General features: G+C 55.1%; 1 protein-coding gene across 15 annotated transcripts in view; it reads left to right on the top strand.

The window, feature by feature from the left end:
* BRSK2 (BR serine/threonine kinase 2) overlaps positions 1–23,425 on the top strand; it is a 135,748-nt gene extending 112,323 nt beyond the window's left edge. For 4 of the 15 annotated variants that reach the window (XM_051963859.1, XM_051963856.1, XM_051963854.1 and 1 more), the window contains 5 exons: positions 3,607–3,730; positions 4,898–5,078; positions 5,385–5,474; positions 17,391–17,438; positions 20,105–23,425. In XM_051963859.1, the coding sequence (XP_051819819.1) occupies positions 3,607–3,730; positions 4,898–5,078; positions 5,385–5,474; positions 17,391–17,438; positions 20,105–20,310 (649 nt within the window). In that variant the 3' untranslated portion in view covers positions 20,311–23,425. Of the gene's footprint in view, positions 1–3,606; positions 3,731–4,897; positions 5,079–5,384; positions 5,475–5,866; positions 5,964–17,390; positions 17,439–20,104 lie in introns of all 15 variants that reach the window. The other 11 variants (XM_051963869.1, XM_051963865.1, XM_051963862.1 and 8 more) reach the window with 8 other exon arrangements.
* The last annotated feature ends 466 nt before the right edge of the window (positions 23,426–23,891 follow it).

The following is a 23,891-nucleotide window of genomic DNA, read 5'->3' as shown; positions in this document are numbered from 1 at the left end:
GAGAGCCCCCCACATACAGCAGCAACAGCAGCTTTGAATCTGGAGGTGGTCAGAAAGATTACAAGGTGCAGATGACCCTGAATGGTACTCTATTGCCCATACACAGTTGTGGGTCACAGTTCCAGGGTGGTGAGGAGCGCTTGTGGTTGGTCACAAGATGGCAAGCCATAGTTCCAGAGGCAAGAGCACTAGTATTTGTGGCTACCTGGAGAGTAGGTCTTAGAAAACACTGAAGGTATGAAGACTCCCCCCAGAAAAACAGCTCTAGAACAGCAGCATAAAAAATCGTGAACCTTGGGACGATGCTTCCGTACCCCTAGGTGAGCAGAGCATAATTTTAACAGTCAAGATATAGACTGGAAAAACGAGCAAACAACAACAACAAAAAGATCTTGACCTCAAAAGTTACCATAGTGGCAGGGAAGACCCAAATTCAGTGTCAGTTTTGAGACAAAATCTCAAAGAATGCTAATTAGACCTAAGCCAACAAGACTTCTTTGAAGAATTTTAAAAAGCAATAAGAGTGCTAGAGGGAAAAGTGCACCATGCTGACCTAGATTCAAGTACACCTTTTCAGAGTTCCAGCCCTCTACAGGGAAAGAAATGAGACTGATGCAAGAAAATTATGAAAAGAGGATTAACCACTTAGTAAAAGAGGCACAAAAATTCACTGAGGAAAAGAATTCCTTAAAAAAAAAAGGAGCATAGACAAATGGAAAAGGAGATACAAAAATTCACTGAAGAGAAAAATTCCTTGAAAATCAGAATTGACCAAATGAGGTATAAAAGTTCACCAAAGAAAATAATTTTACAAAAAATTAGAATTGGACAAGTGGGTGCTAATGACTCCATGAGACATCAAGAAACAATATAACAAAGTCAAAAGAATGAAAAATAGAAGAAAATATAAAATATCTCACTGGTAAAACAACTGACCTAGAAAATGGAAGAATTTTAGAATTATTTAACTACCTGAAAGTTATGATCAAAAAGAGCCTAGATAGCATACTTCAAGAAATTATCAAGGAAAGCTATCCCACTACCTTAGATCCAAAGAATAAAATAGAAATGGAAAAAATCCACCAATCACCTCCTGAAAGGGATCCCCAAAGAAAAACTCCCAGGAATATTATAGCCAAATTCCAGAGCTCCCAGGCCAAAAAGAACATATTACTGGGAAAAGGTCGCTACCCTGAGCGGAAGTATCCATTGAACCTGCCAGCAGACCCCAGAAGGACCTACTAGTGGTGCCCATAACAAGGGCTTCCCCTCCTCCATACTCAGAGGACTAGGGCTTTCCACACTCTTCTTATTGGAAGCCTGCTGGTATTCTGTGTCTACCTGCTTTTTTGATGCACCTCACCAATGTAAGCCAGACCCAAAGTCATGGTGCTACATACAGGACCTCTCCTCTCCCCACTTCTCCTGCTACTCTGGTTCGGTTCAGCACAGAATGCTAGGTGTGTTCTACACTTGCCTTGTGGACAGCTTTTCTCCAAGGCAAAGAAGAGTGAGCTAGTGCAACCCAAATTTAATTCTGACCTTCAGGAGGAGAGTTCCAGTAACCTTGGAAAGAGTCAACTATGGCCACTGTATTGGAGCTGATCAGAGCAGGGGGAAATGAAATGTCTTTGCATGTACCACAAATGCTAGGAAGTCAGAAAACACAGGCAGGGTTCTTTTTATTTTATTTTATTTTATTTTTCCTGAGGCAATTGGGGTTAAGTGACTTGCCCAGGGTCACACAGCTAGACAGATTTGAACTCGGGTCCTCCTGACTTCAGGGCTGGTGCTCTATCCACTGCGCCACCTAGCTGCCCCCCACAGGCAGGGTTCTAAGACTACAACCTTTGAGAGGCTCTGCAAGAAACCGAGGTGGAAGTTCTAAGGACGGTGATCCCTGAGAGAAATACTGGGAGATGACCGGAGTTCCGTGTGCCTGCTCAGGAGCTCTCCAGCGTGCTGACCTTGCACAGAAACAGGCACTTGCTAGTGAATTGGTGGGTCTTTGAGAAGAACCATGGCTAGGGGTGTTTTCAGCACTTTTTCAGTTACCTTGAGGACTTGTGGAGATGAGGAGATGAGAAAGGAGGGAAGTTTGGTCATAACAATAATCACAATAGCTAGTATTTATATAGCACCTACTGTATGCCAGGTGCTGTGCTAAGTCCTTTGGAATTCCTTCACAACAACCCCAGGAGGTAGATGCTATCACACCCATTTTGTTGAGGAAACTGAAGTGAAGTGACTTCCCGGTGTCACAGAACAAGTCACTGTTTGAGTGAGACTCGAACTCGTTCTTCCTGACTGCAGACCCAGCACTGCACCACCTCGCCGTCTCTACAGACAAGAAACCCAGGAGCAACTCCCCTCACGTTGTAGACATTTAGAGGAGAAGACAGGGTGGTTTTTTTGCCAGGAGCCAGCCTGGACTCACAAACCCAAGTCCCACCAAACGAACCATATTTCCTTTTTTGGCAGAACGGATAGGATTTCACCAAATTGATAGTCGGCAGAATGCCATAGCTATGTTGTGTCTTGATTTTGGCAAGTTCTTGGATAATATAGTTCACATAGAGAAAACAAAATGTAACTGGAGTGACAGGACGGCAGATAAATCCAGAACCAGCGTCATGATGGCCATCCCTAAAGGATGGTTAGCAAAGAGGAGTTCTTGGTATTGGACACTGGACTCTCCTCTTTGGCTCTGGCTTGTACCGTGCTTTTCCCAACAGGGGGACGACCACTCAGATCTCTGAGATACTGCCTCTGTCTGCCTCTGTCTCACTGTCTCTGTTTAACTTAGAGCTAAATCTCCATTTGGTTATTTAATTTTCAGTTTCTCTGTCATCTCCCAACACTCATCCCAGAATTTGCTATTCAGTCACTTCAACCCTGACTGACTCTTCCTGACCCCTGACCCCTGGCAAAGATACTGGGGGAGGGGGGCATTTCCTTCTCCAGCTCATTTTACAGATGAGGAAACTGGGGCAAACAGGATGAAGTGACTTGCCCAGAGTCACCCACCTAGGAAGTGTCTAAGGTCAGATTGGAAGTCATGGAGATGAGTCTTCCTGACTCCAGTATTGGCCCTGTGCCCACTGCTGCCCTCATCCCAGAGGGCATGGATTCAGTTTCTCTCCAGTAAGGTCATCCTTGAAAGTAAGCATTGGCCAGGATCTAGGCTTGGAAGTAGTCTGTCGGGGTCCTTTGCTTGGTCTTTGCTTTGTCCTTTTCTGTGTCCACTTTCTGAGGAGTCTTGTCTGAAGAAGAGGGGCTGGCACAGGAACGAGAGTGAGTTAGGGAGCAAGGGCGAGGCTAGAAGAACAAGGTCACAGCTAACCCTCTGAAAGCATTTCTGGTCGCTAGGGGATGACTTCAGGGCCCAGTGGGCTGAGGCGGGTGGGTCCCAAAGGGGGAAGTTGAGAGCTCCTTGTCTTACTGCCTGCCTGGTCCTTTCTCATCCTGTAGCTGATTCCCTGAGCCCTCCACAAGGGATGGGAACATGGGGGAGCCCTGCACAAGATGCCCCCCCAGGTGCCTTGTGACCAACAGCACCCCCTTTCTCCTTTCCCTCTTTCCCTCGTTCTCTCTGCCCTGCCACAGGCTCGCCAAGAAGTCTTGGTTTGGTAACTTTATCAACCTGGAGAAAGAAGAGCAGATCTTTGTGGTCATCAAGGACAAGCCGCTGAGCTCCATCAAGGCTGACATTGTGCACGCCTTCCTCTCGGTGAGGAGCCAGGGCGGGTCCTGAGTCCTGGGGAGTTGGGGCCTGGCTGCTAGCAGAACAAAGCGAACGGGGGCCAGGCCTTCGCCTTGTCACTGTCCCCGCACTGAGCTTCTGAGGGGAGGCTTGTGGCCCTGGCCCAGGGAGCTTAGTCTGACCTGTGACACCCTGGGCCCCTTCTCCAGCCACTGCCATGGTCCCTGGGGGCCCCAAGCTGCCAGCCCCTGCCCATGAATAATGACAGTAGCCAGCAGTCACAGAACCCTCCAAGACTTGCAGAACACCAGTGCTCCCAGCTGGAGCATAGCGGCTACTGGGAGGAAACTGAAGCAGGACTTGCCCATGGTCACGCAGCCCAAACTCCTTTTGACTCCAGGGCTCCGTGCCCCCGAGGACGGTTTGGTCCCTGGGGAGGCGGAAGGGCCATCCTCCCTACGCTTCCTGGAGGCAGAGACCCCGACCTCTCTCCATTTGGATACTCCCCCAGCAACAAGCAGGGGCTCTGCACCCAGCGCGCCCCCTTGTGCCAGGGTCTGAGGTCTGGGGAATAAGCGAGGGTAGGGAGACTGCACCCAGAGACTGCCCTTGGGGCTCGCTCGGACCCTCTCCTGGCTGTGGGAACCCCAGTGCTCGGCTGCATGAGAACCAAGGACTATGTCCCTGAAGGGTTCGGCCTGTGGGACTGCAGCCCAGGACACCCTGCCCCAAATCTGGGCGGCCCCTGGCCCGTCTGGGGAGCCCTCAGAGGGGCCAGCTACAAGCTGGGAGCCCCCCCAAGGTCAGGCTCCCCATTCTCGAGTCTTCTCCATCTCCTGGGGGCGCCCGTGTCCTGTTCTGCTCCCCTGAAGCCTGGGCCTGGGGCTGCTCTTGCCGCATCCAGCGCCCCCCAGTCTTTCCCGGCTTTCCAAGGCCGGCCCCATGCTGAGCCCCAGCTGGTTTTCTTTGAGGGAACGCCCCCATGTCTCAGATCATTGAGCTTGGGGGAGGCTCCCCGGCCCCCACCATTGGCTAGGTTTGGGATGGCCCCGCCCCCCCCCCCCCCGACTGCTCACTCCCAAGAGAGCGCTTCTGGCAAAGGGAGGGGCTTCCCCAGCTGGGCGGCCGGGCTCCCCTTCAAGGCACTCCGGCCCCTCCCCAGAGCCCGCCATCCTCACCCCCCCTCCCCCACAGATCCCGAGCCTCAGCCACAGCGTCATCTCCCAGACGAGCTTCCGCGCAGAATACAAGTCCACGGGCGGGCCAGCCGTCTTCCAGAAGCCCGTCAAGTTCCAGGTGGACATCACCTACACGGAGGGGGGCGAAGCCCAGAAGGAGAACGGCATCTACTCAGTCACTTTCACACTTTTGTCAGGTGACAGCCAGGAGCGGCCGCCCGGTGGGGGCGGGCAGAGGAGACAGCCCGGCCTTCTGGCCACTTCTTCGGGGCCCTTCCTGCACCCAGGGGGCCGAGGAGACCCCGGCCTGGGATCTTGGCGGGGAGGGGCTTGGGGCCTGGCAGAGACCAAGTCCCCTTCCTCCTGGTCCTCTGGCTAACGGGCCACTGGGCGGGCTGGGGGGCGGGGCCGGGTCTCTGCCTTTCCCCCAGGACCCCCTGGGATGGCCGGGGGTCTCCGCCCTGCCCCCAGGACCCCCTGTGACCAGCCCCTGCCTTCTCCAGGTCCAAGCCGGCGCTTTAAGAGGGTGGTGGAGACCATTCAGGCCCAGTTATTAAGCACGCACGACCAGCCGTCAGTCCAGCAGTTATCAGGTGAGCCTCTGGCCCTCCCCAGGCAGGGGAGGAGAGCGTGGTCCAGCGGGTCCAGTGGGGAGAGGCCAGGAGAGCAGGGGAGAGCCGAGCAGAGCAGATCCCCTCCCCCCCGGCTGGGGAAAGGGGGCTTCTGTCGGACAGACGCAGCCCCGTCGTCCTCCCCACCCCCAGTCCCGCTACTGCAGCCCCGGCTCCTCGCGCCCGGCTCTGCTTCCCCGCCCAGCCTCCGCCTCCCTCGGTGCCCCGCGCCCCCGCCCGGCCAGCGCTGGGCGCAGCCAGACCGAGCCGAGCCGAGGCCGCCCTCAGCCGCCAGAGGCTCCAGGCGTCTCCCAGCGACCGGGGCCCGCCCTGCCATGTGACCACACTAAAAGGAGCCCTCTTGTCCACTGTAGAAACCCCCCATTCAGCTCCAGGACTAAGCTGGGGAGCTGTGTTTAAGGGCCAGAAGGTGGCCACCAGCTACGAGAGTAGCCTCTGAGACTATAGCAGGTAAGGCACTCCCAGCCTCGGCCAGGCGGCCTCTTTCTCGTCCTCAGCGGGGAGCCAGGGAGGGGAGGGGAGGGGAGGGGAGGGGCCGGCCAGGTTCCCCCTCCTCAGTTCCTCTTCCCCTCTCTGGGCCAGCCGGGGGCCACCATTAGGCCCTCCCGAGTCTCTGCAGGGGCAGGGAGCAAGGCCCCGGGGAAGGGCCTCGGGAGCCCTTCTCGGCCACCGGGAGACGGGCTGCCTGGCCGGAGGGAGAGAGGGCCAGGGAAGGCCTCCGCAGGGGCCGGGGAGGCAGCCCCAGCCTTCCCTCTCCGGGCTCAGAGTCCTCGGGCTCCCTGCCTCCTCTCCCCCACCCCTGCTCAGAGGAACCAGCTGCCCAGTCCAGGGGGCGGGGAGGGTGGGGAGCAGGGCGGGAGACGGACCTCCGAGGGAGCAGGCTGCAGGAGTGGTGGGATAGCCCTGAGCCACAGGCCGGCAGCCGTAGGAGTGGGCGACAGACAGACCGACAATAAGAGGCAGAAGGACAGAGGGCAGGCAGAAGGACAGAGGGCAGGCAGAAGGACAGAGGGCAGGCAGAAGGACAGAGGGCAGGCAGATGGACAGAGGGCAGGCAGAAGGACAGAGGGCAGGCAGACGGACGGTAGGAGGCAGGTGGACACACCGGCAGGCAGGCAGCAGACCGCTTGCCACAGACAGACCAAGCGAACTCGGCTCTTCTCCCTGAAGCCCCTAAAGTGGGCATCAGGATTGACAGGAGGTGAGCTCCAGGAGGCCGGGCTCTGCCAGTGCCAGTCCAGCCCCCGGGCGCCCCTGCGTTTCCCTTTCCTTCCACTTCCATTCCCGTGGCCCCTCGCTTCAGCAGGCCGGGCGCTTTCTCATCCCAGCAGCCCCCGCCCAAGCCTTCCTGCCATCCCTCCATCCAATGTCCACGTGCTCTTGAGTGGCCACTGAATGCCCGGCACTGTGCTGGGTGCGAGAGCCCACCTGTCCCTGCCTGCCAACAGCTTCTTTTGGGCTCCATCCTTCTCTTCTCCCCTTCCTCTTCCCCTTCCTCTCTTCCTCCTCCAGCTTTCCATTCAAGCCAACCTTTTGGAAGCACCTCCATTCTGCCCTTTCTCTTCCATCCTGTACCTTTCTCCTTCCTGGGTGTCTCCTCCCATAAGCCCAGGGCCAGAGAGGAAGAAGAAGGCCAGAGAGGCGGGAAGGGTGGGAGCAAGGCCCAGAGGAGCCTTTGGTTTGTGAGCAAGAGTTCTGCTCCGGGAGGGCGGAGCTCATCCCCTGTGGCCAGAAGCTGCGCAGTGGGAAGGACTCCAGGGTCCCCCAGAGGAAGGAGAAAGGGGAGCAGGAAGTCCATGAAGGCCACAGACCGGTGAGGGCTGGCTGACCTTGGAGGCAGAGCTAGGAGGAAATGCATGAGGAGATCTCATGGAGGAAGAGATGGAGGGATGCACTGTCCCCATCCGCCTGCCTGAGCCGGTCCCCCCTCTCAGGGGAACAGAATTGTCAAGCAGAGATTGGAGGCCGCAGGCCGGGGAGCCCCCGCAAAAGAGGGGGTGGGGATGAGGGAGCCTCTTGGCCTGGCCCAAAGGGGCCTCCACCCTGTCCGGGGCCTGTCTCAGAGGCTTCATCCTTCGGCACCAGTGGCCTGCCTGGGTCGGAGGCGGCACCCCGAATGTTCCAGGGGCGGTCTGTGTCTGTCCATGTCACCTGCATGTGGCTCTGGCTGAGGACTGAGCTGGGGTGCTCCCGGGCCCCCAACCCAATGCTTGCTCCCCTCCTCATCCTTCTCTGCTCTGCTGGTCTCACCCCATCCCTTTCCCGGCTGAACTCTGAGCTTCGGGGTGGGCAGGCTCAGGCTCCCAGGACTTAGGTGCAGGTCGGGGCCTGCTCCGTGCCGAGCCCAGGGCAGTGCTAGTGGCAGGAAGTCAGGCCCTTCCAGCACCGAGGAACTTGTTCCCCCTCCAGGTCACCTGCCAAGGGCACGCGAAGGCGGCACCGTAGGGCTCCTGTGCTAGGGAGGAGAGGCCAGGGCTAAGGCCTCTCCCCAAGGCCCAGGACATAACTCAGGGGAGGAAATTGGAGGCAGGATGACAGCTTTCAGGGGCACTAGGCAAGGGGGCGCCCTCTCCCCTCTCCCCAGCCCCTCTTGCCAAGCCCCTTATGAACGAGGCCCTGAAGAAACCACTGGCAGTAATCCCGGGGCCCAGGCTCAAGCTCAGACTTGCTGCCCCTGCTTCTCGGAGGCCATGGCAATGGCCTCATCTGCTCTACCAGCCAGCTCTGTGACTGGGAAGAGAAAGCAGCAGGCTATTCTCGGGAGGCCGTATGTGATGGCGGCTAGGGCACTGGAGTCAGTCAGGAAGCCTTTGGTTGGAGTCTCACCTCAGACATTTACTATCTCTGTGATCCTGGAGAGATTGGGGGGATCTGTAAAGGGGGGTTACTGAACTGGAGAATCCCTGAGGCCCTTCCCACCTCTAAATCTGCGACCCCATGATTCCTGGGGAAACCAACGTCAATCACCATTGTCCTGCCAGAAGCTGAGGAGACCAGCGAGAAAAAGACTAACTAAGCTAGCCCTATGGAAAGAGTGCTTGCAGCCCCATGGTAGGCCGGAGTAAAACTGCCAGGCCAGATCATTGATGGGCCATTGCTCTACCGAGGGGGATGTTGACAAGGTCTGAGCACACTGCCCAGGGCCAGAGGAGGGAGCCCTAGCAGGGACAGAGAGGCCTGTTGAGTCCCCCGGAGAGCAGACATAGCCCTAGGAGGAAGACTTCACCGCCCTAGGCTGGGATCAGCTGCCAGCTTTTGCCAAGCAGTCCAGTCCAGGAACTAGGCACTATTATTCCATATGATCAGTCAGTAAATGTTTCTTAAGTACCTACTGTGTGCCAGGCGCTGTGCTAAGGACTAGGGATACAAAGAAAGGAAAAATACTATTCCTACTCTAATGGTGGAGCATGTGAACAAAGATGCACAGACCAGCTATAGTCAGCCTTAATCAGCGGAAGAAAGGGACTAGAAAGGAGGGTGATCCCAAAAGACTTTATATGGAATGTAGGATTTTAGCTGAGACTTTGAAGGAAGAAGCTAAGAAAGCCATGAAAGGAGAGATTTAAGGGGGACAGCCAGGGGAAAATGCCAGGAATTGGGAAATGGAGTGTCTTGTAGAGGGAAGAGCAAGGGAGTCAGTGTCACTGGGTAAGTGGAACATAAAGGGCATTCAAAGTCAGAAAATTTTTGTATTTGATCCTGGAAGAGAGAGGGAACCAGTAGAGTTTATTGAATAGGGTAGTAGCATGGTTAAACTTGTCATTTAGAAAGATCATGTTGACAGTTGAGTGCAGGATAGACTGGAGAGGAAGAGATTGAAGGCAACAGCTACTGCAATTATCCAAGCATGAATTGATTAAAGTCAGCACCAGGTTGGTGGCAGGGTCAGAACCGAGATGGGGGTAGACCAGAGATATTACAAAGATAGAAATTACAAACTTAGCCAACTGATGATAGTATATGAGCTTTAAAAAGTAAGAGAGAGTGGGGAATCAAGGGTGATAGTTAATTTGTAATCCTAAATGACTGGGGAAATGGTGGTGTACTTGACAATAATAGGGCAAGCAGGAAGAAAAGGTTTGAAGAGGAAAAAGTTTTGGACATGTTGAATCTAAGATGTTTATGTGGCTTCTGGTAGGAGATAGCCAATAAAGTTTCTGAGAATCATCAGCATAGACATGATCATTGAAGGCATGGGAGCTGATGAGATCCCCAAGTGAAAGATCACAAAAGGAAAATGGGGCCCAAGATAGGACTCTGAGGGATACTCTATGGTTAGAGGGCATGATCTGGAAAAGAGTCTGCAAAGGAGGCAGAGGAGTAGTCCGAGAGGAGGAGAACTGGCCAGGGTGGGGGGAGGGAGGGGTGGCCTGCAAATCTGGAGAGGAGTATTCAGGAGAGACTGAACAACAGTGCTAAAGACTGCAGAGGTTGAGAAGAATGAGAACTGAGAAAAATTTGAGATTTGGTAATTCAGCGCTCATTAGTAACTTTAGAAAGAACAGTCTCCTTTGAATGATGAGTTAGAAACCAGATTGCAGAGAGTGAAAACACAGACTGTAGATGGTCTACTCGAGGCGTTGGACTACAAAAGAGAGAAGAGATGTGGGACACTAGCTAGCAAGGATAGGTGGAGTAAGTGAAGGTTTTTTGAAGATGAGAGAGACTGGGGCATGTTTGTAGGCAGCAGGGAAGCAACCAGTAGACAGGCAGAGACTTAGGCTAAATGAGAGAGTAAGGATAACAGAGTGCCATGGAACAGGATCACTTGCTCCAGGTATTCCCGTGAGACTAGAGGAAGACTCCAAGGAGGCAGAAGTTTGTGATGAGGCTGAGCACAACCTTCTCACTCCTAATAGGTCCTTTTTTCAACAAGTTTAAATCCCAGATTCCTAGAGAGAAGGAAGGGAAGAGAAGAAAAACTATAAATTACTCTTTCCCATTTGACAGCAAAGGAAATCATGGCCCAGGGAGACAGGCCAAGCAGAGGTAAAAACCTAGCTATCTGGCTGCCACAAGGTGGTCTGAGAGGAGTAACATTAACCTCTCAATTGGACCTGCTGCTCACTCCTCATCTCTTCTTCTACCCCTGGTGACCAGCTTGACACATAGTAGGGACACTAGATGAATGGACTAAAATTCTGGAGTGAGAAGGCTCACTCCACACTCACTCACTCACACACTCAGTAGGCCCTCTCCATTGGCCCAGGGGGAACATCCCGGTGAAGTGCAGTCTCCTGCATCCTTCACTTGCAACACCGGCTGCTCGACCTAAGGGGACCTTCCCTTCGGTTATTTTGGGTCCCATTCTTCTAGAAAGCTCTGAATTCTGATTCTGTTAGACAACTCCATTCAACAAATGCTTCCCAAGCACTTATTATGTGCTAGGCACCCTGGGGATACAAAGGCAGTCAAATAAATATCAGATCCTCTGGTAAATCTAATGGGCACTCCTTTAGCGCCTCATGACAGATTTAATAAGTGTATTTTCCACATCTCTCTCTGGGGGAAAGTTCCCAACCAGATATGGCTAAGTACAGAGTCCAACAGCACACCACTAGATGTAATGACCGCGTATTTAAAGTCAGCCGGAGTCAGGAATTCAGGTTAAGGGAAAAATCTTCAATATTTATTGAAGTGAAGAGGTGAATAAAGATTGCGATAGCAAATATAGGCAAGAAAGATTGCGATAGCAAATATAGGCAGTTGCAACAGGAAGCCAGCTAAGAGAGAGCGACGCGAGCCGAGCCAACCATGGAGCCAACCGTGGCAATGGCAGTCCCAAAAGTCTCTCCTCCCCTTCCTTTTCCACTCCCCTGCCTCCACCCACCAAAATCGTCATTTCCTATACAACACATCAGGACTTGCACAAAGAGTGGGTGGGGGCCATTCTTTCTCCAAGCTTACATATTAATAGAGTATGGTCCAATTACTATTTAGCCTCATGTGCTTGGGACCTCAGTGCATCAACTCAAGCCTCAGCCCATTACAACTAGAGACTTCCACATTCATGTTATTTCACCAGTAAATACTCTCAAGTTGGTCCTTCACTCAATCTACAAAAAGGAGAGCCATGGGAAATAACCAGGTAGTGCAGTGGACAGTATTAGGAAGACCTGAGTTCAAATCCAGCCTCAGACACTTAGAAGCTGGCTAAACCTGAGCAAGTTAATTGATCCCTTTTTGCCTCTGTTTCTTTATAAAATGGGGATCATAATAGCACCTTTTTTCGAGGATAATTGTGAGAATCAAATAAGGTAATATTTGTAAAGTAGAAGTTCCCACACTTGCCTTTTTCCCCTAAATGTTTGCATGATCTATCCTCAAGTCTTGCTGAAGAGCCTCCATTAAGTTCAAGTTTAGTTTGCCAACCCATCACCTTTTCCATTTTTCATCAGAGAGCTTAGCAGGAAGGGCCAGGCATGGAGTCATAGTGAGAGGTAACTGATGACTAGCCAATGTGCTTTATCCGCATCCAGGCAATGTTAATGGACTGAAGGGACTGGGCTGGGTAGAGGGAGTGGAGCACCTGTGAAGGCTTGATGGGTACACGGGATGGGAAGCCACATGGAGAAGGGCTTGGTTGTCCCCACCTGCGGGGAGTCACTACATGGATCTGATCACACGTTACTGTCCCTAGTAGAAAGTAAGTTCTCTGAGGCCAGGAACTATCCCTTCTTTGTCTTTGCATTCTCCTAGCACAGTGCACGTATTCAAGGCATGCTTGTTGAGTGGCCACTGATCCCTCCAAGTGTTTCTGAAAATCAGTGTACCTGACCCTTCCCAGTCCTCCTGGCATATCAGTGAACTTGACCCTTCCCAGTCCTCCTAGCATTGTTCTTTTCCCTCATTTTCTTCAGGAAGTCCTTGAAGATTACCAGATCAGATCAACCATAATATCTATCACCTCCTTAAGCCTGGGATAAGTTTTGTCTGGGCTTGGAAATGCTAACTCCACCATGTTCTCTTAACTCTTATTTTACCAATTCTGGGGCAGTATTTCATTTTCAGTTGTTTGTTGTTCCTCATTTAGTGGGAAGAGCTTGCTTCTGACAAGTAGGACTGGACTACTTTGACTGTATCTGTTCCTTGTCACCATAACACCATCTTCCCTAAACACCAGGTCCACTCTATCCTCCTCCTCCTTATTATGATCTTTTAGTGTGTTTCACTGGCCTCCGTTTCTTTTAGGATTTCATCTTCCAGATCTTGTTCTCCAACAAGATATTTGTAAAGCACTTAGCACAGAGCTAGCACATGGTAAGCACTTAATAAATGCTTATTCCTTCCCTGATTTCAAAATCAGTCTTTTGTGTGAAGATTACATGTTCCTTGAGGTCAGGGATTGTTTGTTGTTTTGTTTGTGTGTATTATTTTTTATTGTTCTGATTTGTTTTTGTCCCTTTCTGTATCTCTAGCACTTATTATACTGCCTGGCTCTTCCTAAAAGTTTATTGGCTGATTTGATCCCTGTTCCTTCCTTTTTTCTCAGCTTGTGGAATCAGAGTTTATCTGAGAGGTCTCTTTGCAGCCACATCTGTCTCTTTATATCTTCTTCTATTTTTCACGGGTATCATTTACACTCACATTGTCAGAATTTTGTTTCTGAGAGCCTCTGTCTCTCTTCCAAGTTTCTTACCATGGGATGTCTGAACTCTTTGAAATCTCTTTCGTGACTGATAGGATCCAACTCCAGTTGTGCTCAATATTCCCCTTCCCCCATTGGTTATTAGGAAACCTCCAGATGCTGTGGGAACTTAGTTTCCCCCAAGGTTCCCTGATCACCACTTCCTTGGACAGAATGGAGGCTAGAGTAGCAGTTGTCTTCACCACTGAAAAATGACATGTCAATGAGTTGCCACCAAAGACTGTCAGGGACGCATTTCAAGAATTCACATTATCCTGCACCCCTGTGTTCCTCCCTTGGGCCAATCTACTGATGTTAGAGAAGCATCATCTATGTTCTTTATCTGCTCTGGCGGTATTGTCATTTCTTAGTCACCCAAGCAGTCTCGACCACATTTGCCCCTCAAGTACCAGGACGTGCAAACAGATGTGAGCCTCTTATTACATCTCTAACAAATGATGGTGGCTCTATTCTAGTCCTGCTTCTCACTCAGTACTCAGCAAAGTCTGTTAAAGTTTCAGACTCATTTGGCTTCTCCCAAACTGCCCTAGAAGGTCACCTTCTGTTGTGGATCACTGGGCTGCCCTCCCCCCTCCTATTGCCAGCCCTTCTGGTCTGTGTCATCCAGTCTGGGAGCCACTGGGACAGCTTTCTCTCATGTTCAAGTTCACAAGTCTCTCAGCTCTGAGATACAATCTGCCCTTTACTAGGAGCCCTTCTATTTAGGCCGGAAAACCAGCTCTGGAAGGAAGCAGAGTCCAACTGACCCATTTAGTACATGAAAAACAGGGGCCTTGGGAGGGGAGCAACTCAAATCCAAGAACCTCTGCTCATCCCACGCTGTCACTCACTTCACAGGCAGCTTCTCCTTTCTCTCCCAAGGATTTGAGCTTAGCCTGGAAGGAGAGAGAAGCAGGAGACATCTCCTTCAGCTTGTGTGCTCCCTTTGTTGGAGGACCCTCGCTCTTGCATCTTACGCTTCCTCTGAGAATGGCTGTGTGCAGCCCACTGGTGCTTCTCGCAGCAACTCTGAGCCCTGAGCCCCCAGAGTCTACAGGCGAGTCAGTCTATACCCTGAAACCATCTGACAGCTGGAATGAAGGTTCCCCCCAACTCTCCACTGGCTCAGATTGGGGCCTGAGCTCCAGGCAAAAGGCTGGGCTCCGAGGAGAAACCTTGCTTCTCTCCAGCACGGTCAGCCTCCCTGCCCTCCCCCATTCAGGAAGAAAGCAGCCAACTTCTGTGGAAAGAAGAGATCTCTTTTCTCTGGGGCTCTCCAAGGAGGGAGTCCTTTTCTTCTGAGCCAGGTTTTTCCCTCAGAACTCTTAGTGGTTCTGGGTGGGTCCTAGCTTGGAGTTCCTGACCTTGTCCCCCTCAGGTCCCAAAAAGGATAGGCTGTAGGACAGGTGGACTCGGGACGTAGCATCCCTGAGTGTCGGAGAGCTGCTTCCTCTGGGCACCCACTCTGTGGGTCTGTGAAAGGTGGTGATTTTTATTCATTCACTCATTCATTCCAGTAGTACTGAATAATGGCTAGGTGCTGTCAGTAGGGAGCCTACATCTTACCAAAGGACCTTAATATCTACACAAATGATTTAATAAAACATATCCAAAGGCACTAGGAAATCATATCAGGGAAGAGGAATAAGAGCAGCGGGGCAAGGATCAGGAATGACCTCTTATAGCCCGGGGCCTAATCTTGGCCAATTTAGGGATTTGAGGACAGAGAGCTTTTTAAGAGAAAGGAACATCCAGTCGGGAGATGGGCAATCATCCGAGAGCCATAGCAAGGGGGCCAGCGTGGTCATAGCGAGGGGCCGGCGTGGCTGTAACGAGGGGCTGGCGTGGTCATAGCGAGGGGCCGGTGTGGCTATAACGAGGGACTGGCGTGGTCACAGCGAGGGGCCGGTGTGGTTGTAACGAGGGGCTGGCGTGGTCATAGCGAGGGGCCGGCATGGCCGTAGTGAGGGGCCGGTGTGGCCATAACAATGTGGTGTATGAGAGCATCACTGAGGTCAGTCTGGAAAGGACAATCAAGGCATCTTTTGAGGGTTTTAACTGTCAGTGAGCATCAGAAAGCTCCTGAAGCCCTTGGCTGGGAGGGACATGGCCAGGTCTGTGACTTAGGAGCACTGATGCAACCATTGTGGAAAAGAAGAAGAAAAAAAAAGAAGGCAGGGAGGCCAGTGAGGAGGCTCTCATGTCCCCAATCAGGCCTGGGCTTACTAAGCATCTCCCGAGTGGCAACACAGGGCTAAGGGAGCCAGATTCAAAACTCAAACAACAGTTCCAACCCTTAAGGGGTGGAGAGAACAAAATGGGCAAATACAAGTAAATACAGAAAATATGCAACATCGCTATGAGGTACCTTGGGAATGGAAGCTCTTGGCAACTAAGGAGGGAAAAGCAGTTCCGGGCGTGGTGAATAGTGGAGGCAAAAGTGGGGGTGGGGGAATGGGACATCCTGCGGCTCAAGGGTTCAGTGGGAAAGTGCGGAAAGGAGAGAAAGAATTCTGGAAAGACCAGAGGATGAGGACAGGGCAAGAGGCTGCTTGTGGATGCAGCATGGGCAGGACTCGGGCCCCGGAGGGGACCTACGCTGGGGGTCGGGGCGGACAGGAAGGACTGGGGTGCCCGCAACGGCCGTGGGGAAGTGGAGCAGCAGTTCAGTACTCAATTCAAAATAGTCCAGGGGAACTTAGTGGCGCAGAACTGGGGGTCAGGAGGAAGATGAGATTGAGTTCACAGTAGCCACCGGAATGAAGAGAAGGGGCACTTAGAGCTCTGAAGGCAAAGCAAAGGAAAGTCAAGAGAGGAGAATGTTTCACAAGCTCAGAGAAGAGAGAGAGTCTGGGGAAGGAGTTGGGGGCAACGATTTCACAGGGCACAGGGAGATCAGGAAGGGTGAGGAAGGAAAAAAGGCCACTGGATTTGGCTGGTGAGGGAGAAAATGGAGAGAATGAGGAGGCGAGAGGATGAGGAGAGAAAAAGGGGAGAAAGATTGAAGAGATGGGAAAAGGAGGAGAGAGGGCAAGAAAAGGAAGAAGAGCGATGAGGGAGGAGAAAAAAGGGGAGGAGAGAGGGAAAGAAGAGGAGGAGGAAAGGAGGGAGAGTGAAGAGAAAGAATAAGAAAAAAGAGTGGGAGAAGAGAAGGAGAAAGAAAGGAGGAAGGAAGGGGCAAGAAACGTGGAGGAGGGAGAAAGGAAAAGAATAAGAAAGTAAAAGGAATCAAAAAAATAGGAGAGAGAAAGAGAAATTTACATTTCCAACCACACTTCCATGCTGAATGTTAAGGGACCCAATACTCCTTCACAGCCACAGCAGGAAAGCTGTTCTCGGGCTCAGACCCTCCAGGTGTAAGGGCCTTGACCACACTCAGTCCCCCTGCTCAGACACCGCTCCCAGGCTCTCGGCTGGTCACCTGCTGAAGCCTCTCAAGCCAGACACCCAGGACGTCTTTGGCATCCCTACTTTCTAGACCCATTGGGGACTCATGGGGATCACCCGGAGACCTAGATTAGAGCAGCATGTCTCAAAGATCACTCAGCCAAGGATGCTGGGACACAAGGGATATATGTCAGGCAAAGGCCTTGGCCCTGCCCTGGGAACCTACATTTCATAACCAGCCCCTTGGGAGGCAAGGGCAATCTTCTCCATTTTATAGATGAGAAAACTGAGGCAACAGACGAGGCAGGGTCATGCAGCAAGTAGATACCTGAGGCCAGGTTTGAACTTGGGTCTTCCTGATTGCAGACTCAGGTGTACCACCTGGCCTCCTGGGTTCAAACCTGATCCCAAACAAACAAAACTGGCCGCATGACCCCAAGCAAGCCACTTCGCCTCTGTTTGCCTCCATTTCCTCATCTGTAAAATGGGCGTGATGTCAGCACCTACCTGGCAGGTTTGTTGTGAGCACTGAGCCAGATGTCTGTGAAGCACTTTGGAAAGTTTGTGGCTCTTGTAAAGTCAGCGCCTGGCACAGGGAAACCAGATAGAGCCCAACCACTCATAGCTTTGCCTTGACCCAATTTGGGTGGGACTGGGGGCCCAGGAGGCCGACCCCGGCCCTCCTTCCTTCTTGAGGCAGACCTCAAAGGCTCTGGAAAATGGGGAGATGAGGGCAGGAGCAGCCAGAGCGAGGCTGCCGGAGGGCAGCCCGGAGGGGCTCCCGTGGGAGCTCCGGAGGCACCCAGGGCCGAGATCCCGCTTTTACATTTCTCCCTCCCTCCTCTCTCCGTTCTGTGCTCCAGACACCACTAACTGTATGGAATTGATGACGGGGAGGCTTTCCAAATGTGGTAAGAATCTCCCTCCCGCCTTTCCCCCGCCCTCCGCCCTCACGGCCCTCCTGTCCCCCACGTCCACGCCCTCCCGGCCAGCTCATGGCTGCCCTCCGGGCACACACTCCGGCCTGTGGCCCCGGCCCCCTGCTCCTCCTGCCTGGGTCTGCCCTTTTTGTCCTTCCCTGGCAGACCAGAAAGCCCCCCCCAAGAAAGGAGCCCCCCCAGCTTGCTCCCCTGGACTCTCTGGATGCTCACTCCCCTCTCCTGAGGACAGACCCTCCGTGGAGCCCAAATCCCAGGCTGCAAATCTGAGCCCCTCGTCTTCCCTTTGCCCTCCTCCCCCCGGGCCACGGCACACACTTGCCTACTCTTCCCAGACACACACACACACAGAGAGATACCCCTGGCACACGGCCGGACACACACACAGACACACAGGCCCCCACAGACACGCACGACATGTGTGACCAAACATGCACATGCAGACACACAGACACACGGGTGTGCACAAACATGCCCAAAACAGGCACACAGACACACGTGCACGGGCTACATGCTTAGACACATATAGCAGATACCTACATGGACATACACACGTGCACCCAGAAACATGCAGAAACACAGATATTCACACACACTCACACTTACACTCAATTACACAGACACACAGACACACTTGCACAGACACTCACACACACACACACTCACTCCTTTCTAGTGCCCCTGGTCTCTGTGCTTCTCCATAGTCCTCAGGGGCAGGGCCCTGAGACCAGAGGAGGGGGAGGCCCTGGCTGGGGCTCCAGGGTGGGCCTTGACGATGGCAGGGACTCTTCCCTGGGCGGTTGCTCACCCGGTCACTCCTCAGCCTTCAGGACCCTTCCTGGGCTCTGGTCTCCGTGCCCCTGCAGACGCCCCCTGGCAGGCTCCCCCTCCCGAGGAGGCCCCCCTTCTGTCCCTCCTAGCCCATGCCCAGCCAGGGTAGAAGCCGAGGGCACTCGGAGCAGCAGCAGCGGTATCTCGCCGCCTCCTAGGCTGGAGCAGGACCAGGCCCCTCGGCCTGTCCAGGCCCAGCGGCTCCCCTCCTTTAGGGGCAGGAAGGGACTGGCAGCAGCCCCAGAGCCTCGGCTCTCCCTGGGCCCGGGGGCAGTGCCGACCCCCAGGCCTGTTGTGGGGAGCCCGTGGGCGCAGTCAGGCAGGCCCCAGGAGGGCCTGATCCATGCCCCCTCCCTGCAGGATTCTTGTATCTGTGGGATACAGGCAGGGAGGGAGGGAGGCAGCCCGAGGCGGGAGCTGCTGTCCCTGAAGTTGAGAGCAGGCAAGGGTCCAAAGGGCCTCCCTGGCGGGCTCTGAGCTTCCAGGGGCGGGGGCCTGAGGCCGGGCCAGAGGGGGAGGCAGGAGCTGGCCACTGCTTTGGGCTCCCCTGGACCAGAAGCCCCCACCTTTGTCTGTCCCAGTCCTCATGTCCACCCTCTGCTCTCTCTGTCTGCATCTGTTGGCACAGAGACATGTGCAAAGCCATGTAGGCCAGGGCTCACCCACTTCCCAGATGGCCCAGCTCAGAGTGAAGGACACATTCCCACGGGGGCTGCCCCAGGGAGTCCCCTAATGGGGGGGATGAAGGGAGACTTCAGGAGCTCGGGCTCTGGCCCTGCTCAGGCTCAGCAGGCCTTGAGGAAGGGGCTCGCCAGGGACAAGGGGGTCCCAGAGGAGGGTAGGAGTCGGACTTTCTGCCACACTGCCATCAGTGCTGCCCTTCTGGCCACTAGGGCCCGACCTCTGGCCCAAGAGCCTGCTGGAGTCCCCCCACTCTGAGGTGCGGCTAGGCAGGGCTCCCTGGGGGAACAAGTGGCCTTTGGGGAGCCATCTGGGGTCTCTCCCCGGGTGGCAATCAGCAGGTGCCTTTAGCTGGCTCCCCTCCTCCCCCCAAGCTTTGGTTCCCCTGTCATTCAAAGAGAGTGACATCCGCCCTGCCCGAGGGGGCTCTTGGGAAAGCGGGCACTCAGGGGGGGAAAGTAGCCCTTCCCTGTGGTCCAGCCCAGCTCTCCCCTCTGCGGGCCCAGGCAGGAAGAAGGAAACCAGGGACCGGCCGCTCCTCCCCCTCAGCGACCCATCCCGGCCCACCTAGATGCCAAGCATGAGTTGGGTTAAAAAGGCCCGGGCCCGGGCCTGAACCCGAACCTACTTCCTAGTCCCCCTGGCCAAAGGGCTGGCGGCTTCTCCCCCGACCCCGGGGCAGCTGGCACCCCCCTCCTTCTCCTCGGCTCATCACCGCTGCTGGGCAGCTCAGTCACTGGCAGCAGGCGGGCAGCAGGGGTGTCGGGAGCAGTTCAGGACCCACTGTGGTAGCCTCACTAGGGCCTCCTGGACTGGGAGGGATGTGGAAGGCCCTGGGGGCTGAGCCCTGCCCTCCCCTCCTTGCTTGCTGGTCTCCTCTTGTCCCCAAGAGCTCTGGCACCTTGGCACCCCTAGCACCCCTGGCTCTGGGTCTCTCATCACCTTTGTTTTTCTTCCCTTCCCGTAAAGGCCCATGTTCATTCGTTTGTTTGTTTTCTCTCTCTCTCTCTCTCTCTCTCTCTCTCTCTCTGGTTCTCTTTTTCCCTCCTTCCCTCCCTCCCTCCCTCCCTCTCGTTCTTTCTCTCTCTCTCTCTCTCTTTTTTTTGTCTTCTGTTCTGTGTACCCAGGCAGCCCATTGAGTAACTTCTTTGACGTAATTAAACAACTTTTTTCAGACGAGAAGAACGGGCAGGTGGCCCACCCCCCCGGCACGCCAACCAAGCCTAGCGCCCACAGCCAGCGGAGAGAGGCCGAGGCGCCTGCCGCCAAGTACCCGGGCGGCAGAGACAAGGCAAAGTCGGCCGCACCAGCCGCCAGCCAAGAGCAACCCTAGAGACAGACTGACGCCCGCCTGCCCGCATAGAGCCGCCCCTACCCCTAAGCACAGCGCCGAGCCCGCGCGAGACCCGCGGCCTCCGTAGGGAGCCGGCCTGGCCGCCGGCGGGACGGGCAGAGCAGGCTGGCACTGCTGCCAGGGCAGCCGCGGGAGCCCGGGCCGCCCGGACCAAGGACTGTGTATATGTATACGACCATATAGATATTATATATATATTATATATATACATACATACATATAGATTTATAGTCACGCTATGCTCTGGGCGCCCAGGCAGGGGACAGGCGGAGCCGCTGACGGACGGGCAGGCAGGCGGCACAGACGGACAGACAGACGGCACGGACACATAGCACAGACTTCGCAAAGCACTGGCTGAGGACGGCGGGTTCTGGCCAGGGCACCCGGGCCTCCCTCTCCTCCCCCCCGCTGCTCTGCTCCCTCCCCCAGCGGGGGCTTCAGGCCTTTCTGGGCTCCTGATTTGGCCCTGGTTCACTCTGAGCGCTCTCTGTCTCCTCCCCTCCTCGTCTCTTTCTGTCTCTCCTCTGTCCCCGTGTCTCTGAGTCTGTCTGTGTGTCCTTTTCTTTCCTCTCAATCTATGGAACTGTCTCTGTTTCCTCTTTCTCCCTCTATGTGTGTCTATCTCTCTATCTCTGTCCCTGTGTGTGTCTCTCTCTCCTCTCATTCTCTTTGCGTGACTGTCTCTCTCCATCTGTGTCTCTGTCTCATTATATGTCTCTCTCCTCTCTCTGTCTCTGTCTCTGTCTCCTCTGTCTGTTTCTCCACATCTGTCCCATTATGTTTCTGTCTCTTTTTTGTCTCCCTCCCTTTTGTGTTTCTTTCCGTGTGTCTGTTCTCTATTCTGTCTGTGTCTGTCTCTGTTTCTCTGTCTCTCTCTTTTCTGTTTCTCTATGGGTGTCTCATTGTTTCTTTCTCTCTGTGTGTCTTTGTGTCTGTCTCCCTCTGTCTGTTTCTCTTCGTCTGTGTCTCATGTTTCTCTCTGTCTCTGTCTTGTCTCCCTCTGTTTCTCTGTGTCTCATTATATGTTTCTCTATTTCTCTGTCTCTGACTGTGTCTCTCTTTGTGTCTCTGTCTCCGTCTCACTGTCTCTGTCTCTCTACGTCTGTGTCTCATGTTTCTCTCTGTGTCTCACTGTCTCTGTCTCTTGTCTCTGATGCCGTGGCTTGTTTCCGCTCTGATCCCAGGAATTATTCCGCAAAGTTAACATGTCATCGCCGCCAGCTGCCGCCCGCCGCCTTCCGCGCTTGGAGGACTCAGGATGGAAGGCAGCCGCTTCGGATTCAGGCCCTCCTCCTCCCGAGCCTCCCGGGCCCCCCCTCCCGCCTCCCTCCACGGCCCGCGGGGCCGATGGAGCCCAGCTCAGTGCGGCCCACCGGAGGACCCCAAACCTCTTCTTAGGGCGGGATCAGAAAGCACAGCCTCCGGCCTCCGGCCCGCCTGCCCGCGGAGAGCTCTGGGCGCGCCAGCGGTGGGACGGCCCGGCCCGGCCCGCCCGAGGGTGGGCGCCAGCACCCCAGGAGCCACATTAGCGATACCTCGTCATTCCCGGGCTCTTCCTCCGTCCGTCCCTCCGGCCTGCGCCCACCGGCATCTCCACCCGTCCCCCTCATTTCTGCCTTTCTCTCCCTCTCCGTCTCTGTCTCCGTCTCCGTCTGTCTTCCCTCCCCCTTTCTTTGCACTGGTTTTTCCCGTTCGGTTTCTTTGGGGGGCCTTGAGATCGCCCCGGCTTCAGAGAGCCCCTCCTGGCCATGGTGGCGGGCGAGGGGAGGCGGGGGCGCCGGGGCGGGGGAAACCGCTCCGCCCCCGGCCCAGAGCGTCCCGGAGCAGAGGAGCCAGAGGTGGGGCGCGTCCCCCCGGCCGCCCAGCCCCCGCCTCCTGCTGGCCGGGGTTCGGGAGAGCCCGCCGGCGCCGCCCCGAGCTCAGTATTACTCCCCGGCCGTTTTCGTTCCCGTGGTTTCTCTGGTCCTCTCTTCAGGGAAGAGACAGTGTTCTCGGTCTGTCCGCTTGTCCGTCTGGGTGTCTGTCCGTCCGGGGGGGCCGGGGCCCCCCAGAGGGAGGCTCCCGGCAGCTGGCGCGGAGGCAGGGCCAGGGCCACACAAAGCTACTGTAAACTTGAAAAGAATTCCTGCGAGATATTTTTCTAAACTTTTTTCCTTGGTTGTTTTTGGAGGGGGGCGGGGCGGGGCCTGGCGCTGGGGGGCGGGCGGGCGGGCTTTGTGTTTCCGTTATTAGCTCTTGGTTATTTATATCTACATATACATATATCTACGGAACGCCGCGGAGCTCCGGGGTTGCCGCGGCGCGCGGGGGCCACGCCAAGGCCGGGTCACTCGGGGAAGGGGCCGCCGGGAGCCGCCGCGGCAGCCCAGAGCTGTCCGCTTCAGCACCGCGGGACTCTCCGCAAAGCAGGACAAAGTCACGCGTTCTCTTTCCTACTCTGTGTTCTCTGTACATAATGCTGAGGGGGCGGGGCGGGGCGGGGCGGGGCTCGGGAGCCCCTCCGCTCCGGACGGGCCCCGCTCTCCCGCCCCGCCCCGCCCCTCCACCTGCCGGGCCTCCGCTTCCCACTTTCCATTGGCTCTCCCAGACTCCGCCCACGGTGCAGAGCGCGCGCCCGGCCTGGCCGCAGGGAGCGCCGGGGAGGGAGGGGCACGGTGCTGAGGGCTGGTCGGCGGGCGGGCAGGCAGGTGACCGAGGACAGGGCAGTTTTTAATTGCATGCCTTTACTGTAATTAGTCCATTTTGCTTTTGATGTCTTTCCTGCCTCCTTTCGAAGCCCTCCTCCCCTCCTCCTTCCGTCTAGGTTAAAGGCACCTCCACAAAGGCTGGGATTTCAATACCGAGGAAGAGTCCCGGCAAGCCCGAAGGCGCGACAAGCAGGGCGGGGCTCCTCCCACACAAAGACATGAGGATCACCAAAAGCAATACCACTTGTTAGCCTTCCTTCCTTCCGGTTTTGTACTTGGAACACAATGTATACTCGCGCGCGCGCGCGCTGCAAATGGACAGTCTCCATCTGATGTATCCCTTGTCAGATAACTAACTGTGAGCAACTTCAGTTCGGAACCAATAAATTCATTCAGTGAAGACATCAGCCGGCGGCTCCCGTGTGCGTGTGCGTGCGTGCGTGCTCGGGACGGGGGGGGGGGGGGGGCGGGAGGGACGAGTCCGGTTCCAGGGGCCACGCCGACCCAAGCCTCCGGGCCCCCTGCATCTCCAGGCCCCGCCTCTCCCCAGAAAGAAGCGAGCTCCTGGCCCTGAGTGCAAATCCAGCCTCAAACACTGGCCGCTTCCTGGCTGGGTGATCCCGAGCAGTCACTTGACTCTAATTGCCTCCAGCAAAACTCAACCCACTTGAGGCCTTGGCTCCTGCTCCCACTGAACGGCTGCTCTGGGCCGGGGCCAGTGGGAGGCCCAACCGGCGCACCGCAAGGGCCCCGCGGCCGCCTCTGGGCCAGGGAGGTCTCGACCAGAAGCCCCCCTAGGACCCGTCCGGGGGCCCCTTTTCCTCCCACCCGTCCACCGCCCGCTTACCACTCATTCGTTCACTTCACCAACGC

Source organism: Antechinus flavipes, chromosome 6, assembly GCF_016432865.1.
Source record: "Antechinus flavipes isolate AdamAnt ecotype Samford, QLD, Australia chromosome 6, AdamAnt_v2, whole genome shotgun sequence".
Taxonomy (NCBI): Eukaryota; Metazoa; Chordata; class Mammalia; order Dasyuromorphia; family Dasyuridae; genus Antechinus; species Antechinus flavipes.
This window is presented reverse-complemented; position numbering and strand designations above follow the sequence as displayed.